Source organism: Corvus moneduloides, chromosome 3 (genome assembly GCF_009650955.1).
Source record: "Corvus moneduloides isolate bCorMon1 chromosome 3, bCorMon1.pri, whole genome shotgun sequence".
In the NCBI taxonomy this organism is placed as follows: Eukaryota; Metazoa; Chordata; class Aves; order Passeriformes; family Corvidae; genus Corvus; species Corvus moneduloides.
This window is the reverse complement of record NC_045478.1, coordinates 110,207,027-110,219,111: the sequence shown is the minus strand read 5'-3', so window position 1 is coordinate 110,219,111 and position 12,085 is coordinate 110,207,027. Positions and strand designations below refer to the sequence as shown.

General features: G+C 49.6%; 1 protein-coding gene across 10 annotated transcripts in view; it reads left to right on the top strand.

Moving 5' to 3' along the window:
* Positions 1-12,085, top strand: part of SLC8A1 (solute carrier family 8 member A1) — a 138,006-nt gene that overhangs the window by 18,193 nt on the left and 107,728 nt on the right. For all 10 annotated transcript variants that reach the window (XM_032103452.1, XM_032103460.1, XM_032103459.1 and 7 more), the window contains one exon: positions 8,002-9,837. In XM_032103452.1, the coding sequence (XP_031959343.1) occupies positions 8,009-9,837 (1,829 nt within the window). In that variant the 5' untranslated portion in view covers positions 8,002-8,008. The remainder of the gene's footprint in view (positions 1-8,001; positions 9,838-12,085) is intronic.

The following is a 12,085-nucleotide window of genomic DNA, read 5'->3' as shown; positions in this document are numbered from 1 at the left end:
GAGTCTCTACAGCACCTTAAATGATGTTGTACAGGCACAGCCACTTCTCTGCCTTTTGTAGTGTCCTGGTATGCTCAGGGCTTTCAGGGTTGCAGTTTTCTGGCGTTGCATCTAGGACAGAATTTGGATTTCTGCTGTGGCTTTGAGGGGATACAGTCCTGATGGCTCACTGGGGAAAAGCCCCTGTTCTCCAGCACCCTAACAGAACTTAGATCCTGTCATAAAGCCCAGTGCCCCACAGGATCCAAGCATCACTGGACGACCAACCAACAGGTTGGTCATAGACAACACAAGTGATAGTGGCTCTCCTTGAGACTGGCACAGGGAACAACCTGGGGCTCTGTCCAAGCTCACAGTGCTGGGATCTGCATGTGCTCCCAGCTCCTGGACATCGATGCACACAGCTGAGCAAATCCTGGCTGCACCTGGGGCTGCTGCAGGCTGCTGTGCTCTTGATACTCTGGTGTCCACTATGGGCTGAGCTCTCTGACTGGGCTTTCCCTTGCCAAGGGTGTGAGTGGTATCTCTCCAGCTGTTTTCAGGAACCTTGGAGGAACTTGGTTTTTGCTGTTATCTCTATCCCTCTGGTGATTTTAACTGAAATTGGAAAGAGGGGGGAGCGATGTGAACAGACAGACAGACATAGAAACTGTGATTTCATGTGCCTGGCTTCCTAAGGAAACCTGGCTACAAATAGAAATGAGATTTGGTGCTGCAGAGAGCTCCTGAGGAGACAGAGAAGGCGGGGGAGTCTGAGGAGAAGGAAGGGGTGGTTAACCTCGTGTTTGAGATAGGTAAAGAAGGCCTGGCACACACCTGGGATTAGAATCCCTTGCCTGAGGTCTGGGGGTCTAAAAGCTGGCCATCTGCTCGGCACTAGCATCCAGCTCCCTCTAGAGTCAGCCGTGCCAGAGCTGTGTCTCTGGAAGTGGCTCTGCTGGGAGATGCTACCACCCTTCCCCAGCCAGGAGCAGTCACGCAGCTGATGGATGGAGCATGCCAGGGTGAGCCCCCAACCCAGCCCAACCTGCCCAGCTCCTGTCTAGTACCGTGCCTAAATTGCCTAGGTCAACAACCTGCATTTGCATCAGTCTTTCCCCACATCCATCCCCGTGGATGTCTCCACCTCTTCATCCCTGGATGGGCACAGGGAGCTGGGGATGGGGATTTATCTCTTCTCCCTTGAAGCTTTCTGTTCCTGCAGGGCCCAGGGGAGCATCCTGCTGCACAGAAGACCCACACGCAGCTACAAACCCAGTGCAAAAACAGTCCCAGAGGGAAGAGCGGACACAGGCACAGAGGAAAGCAACAGGCCTGTTAATTCCTCCCTTCTGGCCCCTTTGGAGCACCTCTGGGCAGATGCTTCCTCCCCAGGCTGCCCAAGAGCCTCAGGCTTGTTAGGGGTGTTTTATTCTCCCAGCACCCACAGGAGATGCTCTTCCCATTTTACACAGAGTCGCGGAGCACAGGGAGATGCAGGGCTGCCCTGACATCGGACAGGGAGTCTGCCAGCCAGGCAGCCTCAGGGCCAGCTCGTGGAGAACGGGCAGACTGTGCTTAAATCAGCAAGGGAGATGCACAGGCAGAGAGGAAGGCATCAGCAACCCAAGAGGAATCACAGGAAAGAGCCTGATGCTGCTTGATAGAGACCAAAGGCAGGTGGTAAGGATAAAGAAATGGTCTGAAGACAGCAGCAAGTAGGAAGAGAGTCGTTTAAAAAGCAGACAAACAAACAAAAAAAACCCCAGTCCCAGAGAAATGTGGCATTTCCCCCTTGCTTCTTGTTTCCTGGCATATTCCTTGCTGAGATCTTGAGTCGTGGGAGAAAGGGACAACTTGACACTTGGTCTCCATGCATAAAAAGCAAGACTGTAATCTCCATGACAAACTGTTCCAAGCTCATTCTCTGCAAGCTGCCCCCAAATTCATCCAATGTGGTTGAAATTTTATATCAGGGATGTTTTATTTTCTCTATTTATCTGTTTATTTTGGAAAGTTGCTGGGGAATTTGTGGGAGGAGATTGAATGTTTCATTGAAGAGATAGGATACTTGGAAAAATCAGTTGCAGACTGATAATTATTCTTACTTTTTAATGTCTTTTACAGAAACCAGGGTGGCCTGAAGTGTGTTTTACTTGATCGGCCTCATGGAGGGCTTGTGCCTCTGACTATATTTGGGAAGGTTTTGATGTTTTTTTGTACTGATGCAATCAGGATGCTGATGGCCTGGAAATCATTTTCCTGATGTGGAGATCTAGAGGGTCATGGGTAGGGGATGCCAGCAGGCTGTGCCTGTTTTGGAGTGGCAGAGCTGGGTGAAAGGGAGCAGGAGCCAGGCAGAGCTGGGGCAGGGAAGTGAGCCAAGGGTTTTCCAAGCAGTGTTTAAAGTGCTGTCACGCTATGCAGCCCTGAACAGCAACACAGTCTTTGGACTTAGCAGCTCTCCTCCACGGTTTGGATGTACAGCCAGTGTGTTGGAAGGGTCCTTTTCCTGCTCTGATAGGTAAATCTCACAGCTGCCAGGAGCCCGGTTTTACCAAAGCTGTGCTGCGGGGTCAGCATCAAGATCGGAAGTGAAGCCAACAGAGCCTGTGGCTGTCCAGACAGATCTCCAAGCACCCTGTACCTCCTTGCAGGGCTGTTGGCATCCGTTTTGTGTCCCTTGGCTGCAAGAATCTTGCTGGACCTGTAATGGTCAGAGACCAGACAGTTTGGGGTTTTTTTCCTACAGCCCTGTCTTTTCTCAGTACAGGCTTTGCCCAAGCTGCCTGCTGTAAAGTAGGCTGCTGGTTTCAGTGAGGCACAGGTGTACAGGCTTGGGCACAGCCAGGCAGGGTCAGCAGCAGAGGAGAAGTTTACTATTCCTTCAGAGATTGGGCCATGGCTGTAAATCCCGTGCGTGGAGGTGAGGTATGCAGTGCTTTCTCCCGGGAAGGCTGCTCACTGCTTGCAGTAAATTCTTCTTCTCCTGCAAGAGAAGCTGGGGAAGGGCTGCTGTAACGTGGGGCTTCAGGTTTGACCTGGGGTAGGAGAGAGTGTGCCTTTTTGAGGCTTGCTGTCTTTTTCCCAGGGACACTGGCAGGGGAGGGAGCAGCTGAGTTGCTTTGAGCTTGTGTTTCTCCGGCTTGCAGGCTGGCTGTGCCTTGCAGTGACCACTGGCTGCTTCTTTGCCAGTTTTTGGCCCCTCTGTCTTTCTCCAGCCTGTGACACCAGCAAAGGGTGGCTTGAGCGGTCTTCCCTGTCTCTTCCTAGTGCACTCTCACTAGGAAAAGGTCCTCTCTTGTCTAGCTCTGGCTGTAGGATGGGAAAAGACTCTTGGGGAATCCCCGTGGTGTTGCAACACACCCCTGGTTGTGTTCCCACATCGTGTTGAAAAGCAGCCGCTCTCGTGTGAAGAGCAAACTTTCTACTGGTCCCCAGCAAGCGACCAGGCACCCTGTGGGGAGAGGGTGCTGCTCCAAGCTGCTGCACGGTGGTGACACAGCTGTGGGGACACCTTGTCCCATCCCAGCTGGCAGTGAATTCGCAGTGATGATGTTCATTATGAAGCCGGTGTCGCAGTGGGGTGGGCACCGTTGGGTAGCACCGGTGGTGGCTGTGATGGTGTGAACACTGCTGTGTTACAGCTGCTCTGTACAGGTTTTCTGTGGGATGCTGGGAAAAAAAATTCCACATGGGAAGCCTCTCAGTCTTTTCTTTGTGTGGCCACTCATTCCTCGTGAGCCCAGGCCATTTCCTTCCTTGCCCAGTCCTTCTGTAATTAAAGTGTCTGGACCAGCAGAGTTTTTTCAGTGCTCTTAAAAATAGTGGTGCTTCTAGTGTGGTGCAAATGGTCATAGACCTGTGTGTGATACAAAGCTTCAGGAAAATAACAGAGGGAGGGTCTTACAGTGGATATTTCTAGGCTGAAGTGCCTTGATGGAGACAGGACTTTTGGGAAGCTGCTGCAAAGAAAAAGCTGTGCTTTGTTTAAATGCAGAGCAGCTTTCAGGCTCGCTTTGCATGCAACAACCAGTCAGCCTGAAGGATCGATGCTGCCAGGGAAAGATCAGAGCAGAGTCTGAAAGGCTGTTTCCTCCCCATCTGGCAGCTCCTGAGCTGGGGGGCAGGAGCATGAGCTGGCAGCAGGAGCTCTCTCCTACCAATTCGTAAAACATAGAGCTCCCATGTCCAGCAGGGAGGCAAATACCTCTGCAGCCCTCCCAACCCTGCTGTGGGCAACAACTGCCCTCCTGGTGTTTCACAACACCAAGGGGTGGAATAAAGGCTGGACTGACAGCCCTTGGCTGAGAACTCCATCTAAACTGAGGTTGTTGTGCAGCCTCTCACAGGGTTTCCTCCCTGACTCTGCAAAAACACCTGCTGGCACCCCTGTGGAGCTTGTCTGAAAAGGGAAAGGGGCTCAGTGCCACTTCAGGAGAACCCAGGCTGGGCTCTGTCTCTCCTGGTTCGTTTTAGCTCTCCCTTAGAGCTCTCCAGCAGCACCAGGACAGTTCCCCTCCTGCAGTGGTAGAAAGGTCTCAGGGTGCTGTCCCTGGACATCAAGGTGGTGTTTATGGGCAGGGCTGTGCTGGCCCGAGACAGCACTTTGGGGTTTTTCACCACACATCTATGGCCAGCCCCGAGCCTGAGAGCAGCCTGTGCCCCTCTCCAGTGCTGCCATGATCCCTCTGGCCCCAGAGGCACTGGGGCAGTGCCACCAAGGCCACGAGCACCGTGGCAGGCAGGGTTTGCTGGAGCTGCCGGCCTGGCACTGTGCATCAGCTGCTGCACACGCTTTTATTGCTGATGGCCAGGATGGGAAATGCAATTGAGACACCTTAATGAAAAGCTAACAAAGTTCAGTTTGGAGGGAGGACTGCTCCTCAGGTAGCCTCGCTTTTCTGGGAATATTCCTATGCTATGCCACAGTGTGCTGACCATGAGCTGAGACTGTAGGCAAATGCAGAGTAAGAGGGTCTCTGGGGACCAAGCTGTTTATTTTGGATTGTACAAATAAAGAAATGCTGATGATTTAATAGCAGGTGCTTCTCAGAGATATTTTGAGTGTCGGGCTCTGGCTGCATGTATGTAACTAGCATGTTGTGGCCAAGCATTTTCTAGCTCTTCATAATTCCTGAGCCTCACTGTGACTTGGTTTAAGTAGGAAAGCTGGTCATGGTGTGTGAATCTTCCTTGATGACTACACCACAAAATGCTGGAGAAAGTACAACAAGAGTTGGGGGATGCTGCTGCTGCTCAGAGGAGGCACATTGACATGGCTGGTGGGTGTCCCTTCCAAAGCTCCAGCCATTTCTTATACCTCTCCAGAAAAGCTCCACATTTCTTACCTCCTGACATCTGAGGGAAAAATATTGTTTGTACATGGAGTGCTGGTTGGGAATGCCAGAAATATGGATTGCTCAGATGCAAGCCTCTAGGCCTTTTTTCTCCCTGTAGTATGGGACTTGATTTCAAACAAACAAATAAACGCAACCAAAACCCAGTTTATATTAGAATGTTTGAAAGGGGAAAAACCTGGTAAATAAAGTTCAAATTACTTATTAATTTGATTTCATGGGTGTCTTTTTTTCTGAATGAGACTTCCAGTACCCAAATCCTTTTAAGGCTGGAGAGTTGGTCCAAAGTGTGATGGGACTCTCCTATTCTTCATGACCTAAATCAGTGACCCAAAGCATAATTTTTTTTCTAGAACCATCTGTTTTCTCTTCTTGCCAAGGGGATTTCACAATGCCTGATTGCTCTGAATAATTTTACATGTGCAGGGATATGACTTGCCACAGGGAGAAGAATTAACTGAACAAGGACAGGTGGATGATCTTGAGTTTTCTGAAGAAACTACTACCCTTCGGAAGGAGAGGGTGAAGAACCATGCATCTGAGCAATATTTTATGCCCACAATGAATTTTTTTAAGCCTACATATTTAAAAAGGAAACAAAACTACACTTAGGAACTATCTTGGATAAACAGAGTAGGTACCAAGTCAGCCTGTGTTTTGACAGCCCCTTTATCAAATGTGTCCATGACTTGGTTTGGAGCAGTGTGAAACACAGGAGTACAGATGCTGGGTGACTAATTCATGCTTCAGCTAAATTTCAGTGACCGTGAATGCACATCTGTTTCAGCTTAGCCAGCCACTGAACGGCCTGCAACAAGGTGCTCCTCTTTACAAACATCATGCTTGCATTTTTTTCACTTTGGGCTTGTAAGTGGTACAGATCACATTTGGGGAAGCAGAAGGTACCCAGGGGCTATGATCAGGGGGGCAGTGAGTCTGGTAGTAAGACCTTTTTTGTAGCATTAGCAGGAATCCCAAGGCAAACAACTTTATTTTAAATCTGTCTTCCTAGAAGACACTTGCTTTTTCTTACTCAGTTTATCTGTTCTTATCACCCAGCTCTCTGGTTTGCTCACTTCCTCCACTATGTATCTTTTTCTTTTCTTAATTACAATACCAGGGAGTGGAGGGGGTTGGAGGCAGACCAACAGTTCCTGGTGAGAAAATGCCATTTATATAAAGCTGTCTTGATAAATTCTCAGTATTATTCTTCCAGACCAGTAATCCTACTGCAGCATCCATAAATAAAAGCAAATGGAGGAGGGGGCTTTGATCCACCGGTACAACCTCTCTTTGTGGAGTAGATCCCATAACGTGGGTGAGGGATGGTACCCATTGCTTCCTCCAGCCAGTTGTTCCCTTGCACACAGCCCTGTCCCTGCATGATATGCCCCTGCCCTAACAAGGAGTTAAAGCCTGTCATGGCTGAGCTTCAGTTGGTTTTTTTCTTTCAGGGGTGTGGGGCTTTTATGAGCAAAATCAGCTCAGCTTTTTGTATTTCCCAGTGAAGTCGAGGTATTGACGTGCTCATTTTCCTCTCTTCATAGAAACATTTTTAAGTACCATCTGATTAAATTAACTTGGATTGGAGAAGCGTGGTACAGCAAAGGCTCTCCTTGAGAAAAAAATACAGCTTTAATAACTAGGGATCTGGCTTTTATTGGCTAGCAAATTTGAGAATGTAAAACTGAGCATGCTCAGGGGTTTTTTTTCACTGAGCATCTCTTTGTACTTAAAGGCATCTGTTCTGTCTGTTTATGCACTGTTAACTAACTGCAAACCTCTTTAACAGCTCCTCCGCATTGCTGGAAAATCCTGAGGCAGGACAAGGGCAAGTTCAGCTGTCACGCCTGATGACTGATGTTGTAAATGGAGTGAGAAAGGCCCTGGAAGGGGAAGCCGTCAAAGCTGACCTAGTGGGAAAAGAGCACAGGGACATGCTTCCTCTAGAAGCATGCCAAGAAAGCCAGGCTTCGATGCATATGGGGCTCCTTCCAGTTTTGGGAAGGTGCAAAGTGATGCACTGTGGAAGGAATGGCTCCAAAATCATTAATTACAGGCTGCCCTTCTGGTGCACCTTATGACCAAGTTACTGTTAAGAGTAAGGTTTTGCCAGGGCTCACTTTGTGCGGATTTCTGATGTGGATTAGATGCTTGGGAGGACTGTGAGCAAGGAAAGGCTGTGAAACACGTAGCCTACAGTGATTTAAAATGGCAAGTATAAAAATATTTTTTAAACTTCATGAGGGGATAGCAGATTTCCCTGTCCTCTCCTGCTCTTACCCTGAATTCCAGTGAGTGAGTGCACTGTAATTTTGAAATGAGAAACACTTCTGCCAGCTGTGAAGCAGAATGATGGGCTTTAATTAGATTAGAGGAACAAGAAAATGCAATTGAACAAATAGGTTTTCAACAAAGAGAAAGAAACATCATGGTAGCTAAAGGGGGCAGGTGCTAGCTTACTGGTACCATCTGAATCCATCCTGATTCAGATGACTGAACTAGAGGATTTCTACATGGAAAACATCACCAATCATAACAAAATGGGCTCATCAGCTGGATCTTCTTGAGTAACAGGATTACTCGATCATATCTTTGGAGAGGAACATCTGTTCTCTCTGGTTTGCCTCACTTAATGCATCTTTGCTTTTTGCCTCTTCAGGTTGAGGATGTTTGGGACCTGCCTGGTGGAAGTGGCCATGTCACGGGTAACTCATGCACGCACCTTCCCAGTGAGCTTCCCTCTGCTGAGCCTTGTCCTGGTGCTGCTCTTCCATGCAGGGGGCACACACGCGGAAAGCCCCAGTGAACTGCCCGCGAACGACACCGAGGAGTGCGCTGGCTCCTACATCTGCAAAAAGGGTGTGATTTTACCAATATGGGAACCCCAGGACCCCTCGTTTGGGGACAAAATCGCCCGGGCAACGGTGTATTTTGTAGCAATGGTGTACATGTTCCTGGGAGTATCCATCATAGCTGACCGCTTCATGTCCTCCATCGAAGTCATTACATCCCAAGAGCGGGAAATAACCATCAAGAAGCCCAATGGCGAGACCAGCAAAACCACTGTGAGGATCTGGAACGAGACTGTTTCCAACCTCACGCTGATGGCCTTGGGCTCGTCTGCTCCGGAGATCCTCCTGTCTGTTATTGAGGTGTGCGGCCATGGCTTCACGGCGGGGGACTTGGGGCCAAGCACGATCGTGGGGAGTGCTGCCTTTAACATGTTTGTCATCATTGCAATCTGTGTGTACGTGGTGCCAGATGGAGAGATAAGGAAGATCAAGCACTTGCGAGTGTTTTTTGTCACAGCAGCCTGGAGCATCTTTGCCTACACTTGGCTTTACATTATTTTATCTGTGTCTTCTCCTGGGATTGTGGAGGTTTGGGAAGGTTTGCTCACCTTCTTCTTCTTCCCCATCTGTGTGGTGTTTGCCTGGATAGCTGACAGGAGGCTTTTATTTTACAAGTACGTCTACAAGAAATACCGAGCTGGCAAGCAGAGAGGGATGATCATCGAGCATGAGGGTGACCGGCCCTCTTCCAAGGCTGACATCGAGATGGATGGAAAGGTTGCTAATTCTCATGTGGAGAACTTTTTGGATGGGACACTAGTGTTGGAGGTGGACGAGAAAGACCAGGATGACGAGGAAGCCAGGAGGGAAATGGCTCGGATCCTGAAGGAGCTGAAACAAAAGCACCCAGACAAGGAAGTTGAACAGCTCATAGAGTTGGCCAACTACCAGGTCCTGAGCCAGCAGCAGAAGAGCAGGGCTTTTTACCGCATCCAGGCCACTCGGCTCATGACCGGCGCGGGCAACATCCTGAAGAGACATGCTGCAGACCAGGCCCGCAAAGCCGTCAGCATGCACGAGGTCAACAGCGAGGTGACCGAAAATGATCCCGTCAGCAAACTCTACTTTGAGCAGGGCACCTACCAGTGCTTGGAGAACTGTGGCACCGTGGCCCTGACCATCGTCCGCCGGGGAGGAGACCTGACCAACACAGTGTATGTCGACTTCCGGACAGAGGACGGGACAGCCAATGCTGGCTCTGACTACGAGTTCACTGAAGGGACAGTGGTCTTCAAGCCTGGAGAGACCCAGAAGGAAATCCGTGTTGGCATAATCGATGATGACATATTTGAGGAGGATGAGAACTTCCTGGTCCATCTCAGCAACGTCCGAGTGAGCACCGAGGCCTCAGATGAGGGTGTTCTTGAGGCCAGTCGTGTCTCAACACTCGCCTGCTTGGGATCACCATCTACTGCCACCGTCACCATTTTTGACGATGACCATGCCGGCATCTTCACCTTCGAGGAGCCAGTAACACACATCAGTGAAAGTGTAGGAACCATGGAAGTGAAAGTGTTGCGAACCTCTGGAGCGCGAGGAAATGTTATTGTGCCCTACAAAACCATTGAAGGCACGGCCAAAGGTGGAGGAGAGGACTTTGAAGACACCTGCGGGGAGCTGGAGTTCCAGAATGATGAGATAGTGTAAGTCAAGGTTTTATTTGTTTCTTACAGTCTCTGTTTCTCCTGAGACGAAATGCAGTTAGCTCCCAGAGCTGCACTGGAGGTGTTTGGGTGCCAGTGTATTGCAATAAGCCATTAATGGCCTTAGGTGCTTTGGGGAGCCTGAAACGCTGCGTCCCTGCCTTGCCAGCAGACTGGTGAGCGATGTCTGGTCAGGGGCACTCCAGCCTTCCAGCAGCAGGGAGGTGGAACTGATCTAGGAGCCGTACTCATGCACTGAGCAGGTCTCTACAGCCTCAGCTCTGCAGTGGAGCAGAGAACAAAACCCAAGTGGCTGTGACCACACAGGCATGAGGGCGTGTCCTGCAAAGGCCTTAACTGAATGTGTGAATTGTGGTACCTGCTTCCTCTTTCCTGTTGGGGCTCAGATCAGCCAGTACTGGGTCACTTGTGATGCTCTGCTCAGGGCTTTGGTGAAGGTTGCTTCACCTCCTCCTGTTCTAAAGGTTGCACGCCTGAGTCACTGCCCAATACACGTCTTGAAAAAGTGTTGTCGTGCAGGGAAGCCTCATGGTTAGGATGCAACTGCAGCCACATTCATTCACTGCTTGCAAGTAAAAAATGAGGCTGAAAGCTGTTGGAGGCTCCTGAGTGTTGCTCTTTGGATGGTGGAGAAGTTATTAGTGCTGTAGCCTTATTACATTATGTGGAGAACATAAATTTGCTCAGTAAATCATGGTAGAAAACATCTATCCTTGGGTATGTCATGAAGACATTTCCTTGCCCAGCTGGTGCTCTGGGAGGAGTAAGGGTTGGGAGCTGTGTTGTTCCAGCCTGAGGCTCTTCCTACAGTGAATTCTGTGTTTGCAGCCAACAGGCACTAAGTTCTGTAGCACAAAAACACTGCAGAGAACTGAAAGAAGTAACTGATAAAGGGCACTGCTGTGTCAAGGGAGAGCTAAGTTTCGGCTTGGGTGTTATATATTGTACTACTGGTCTCCTAGGAGCTGAGACAAACCATGGCGAGTGCCCAGAGTGGCCCTTGTGTTCTGTCTGTCACCTGGATCTGCTGCGTGTGCACAGGGAGAATGAAACTTCTTCATAAAACTTCTTGAAGTAGATGAGGTGGGGAAGGTGATTTTGTAGCTCTCAGGCAGAATTTATGCCAGTTGGGATTTTGACTTCCCAGGAAAAACTGAGCAAAAACTTCACAGCTCTAGCAATCTGGAGGCCACAACATGCATGTTGCTCACACAACGCTCAAGAGCACATGGTTCCTGACTCCTGAATGATAGATGTTATAGAGAGGAATGCAGTTATTTGAATTTTTTTTTTATCATTTTGGGAGAAGCAGGGAGTTTCCTGCAGAGATGCAATGAACTAGGCTATAAGGATATCGCCCAAAGGCTCTTTGCTTTTTATCCAGGTCACTCAGCACTAGCAAAACTGGGCTAGTGGCAGTTAGACTTTGACGTTTGTTCCCAGCTCCCATGGGATGTGACATGTTTACATGGCAGGCCAAACACAGGGCCACAGGCTCTGGAGCGGTGTTCAGAAGGGCTTGGATTACCCCTTGTCTTGGATCCATCACTGTGGCCAGGATCTCTGTGCTGTCCTTCATCCAAGACCGGTGTCTGTGCTGCTTCTTGGTGCTCAGGCTGTGAGGAGGCGAGGTGTTGTCGCTGGCACTGCTGTGCCTGCTGCCTCTGGTGGTGGCCTTCCTTCCTCTGAGCTGTTCACGGCTGACTTTTGCCAACAGCCCAGTAACCAAGGGGTGTGCTGGAAGCAGGCTGGCCACATCCTGTGGGATCTGTGCTGCTGTGCCCTCACCAGGGCTGCAAGCCTCCTCCTTCCTCTTCTTACCGGCTGCCAGAATGTGCACAGCAAGCAAGAAACAGGGGAAAGCAGCTTCCTTAGAAACCTGAGCGTGCTTTTTCTGTGCAGATGCCATTGTATCTCTATTGTCTTTAAACTGTCTCTCCCAGGAATCGCAGTGAGTGATGGTACCTCAGAAGTGTCCACAGCCTGGCACAGATGAGGGTCTGGGGCATGGATGTAAGGAGGTGGTGACTGCAGGGACAGATGTTGACCAAGGGGCTTTCTCATGTCAGCTGGGAGAGGACATGCACAGAATGAAACTGATGTACTATTCCAATCTATTCATGTGCCTGAAAGGCAGTAGGCATTAATCTAAAACTTAGCTGCTACAGACCATGTTCAGCATGGTACAATCTGACTGGCAGAAGATTTCCTGCAGGTCCGTGTTTTG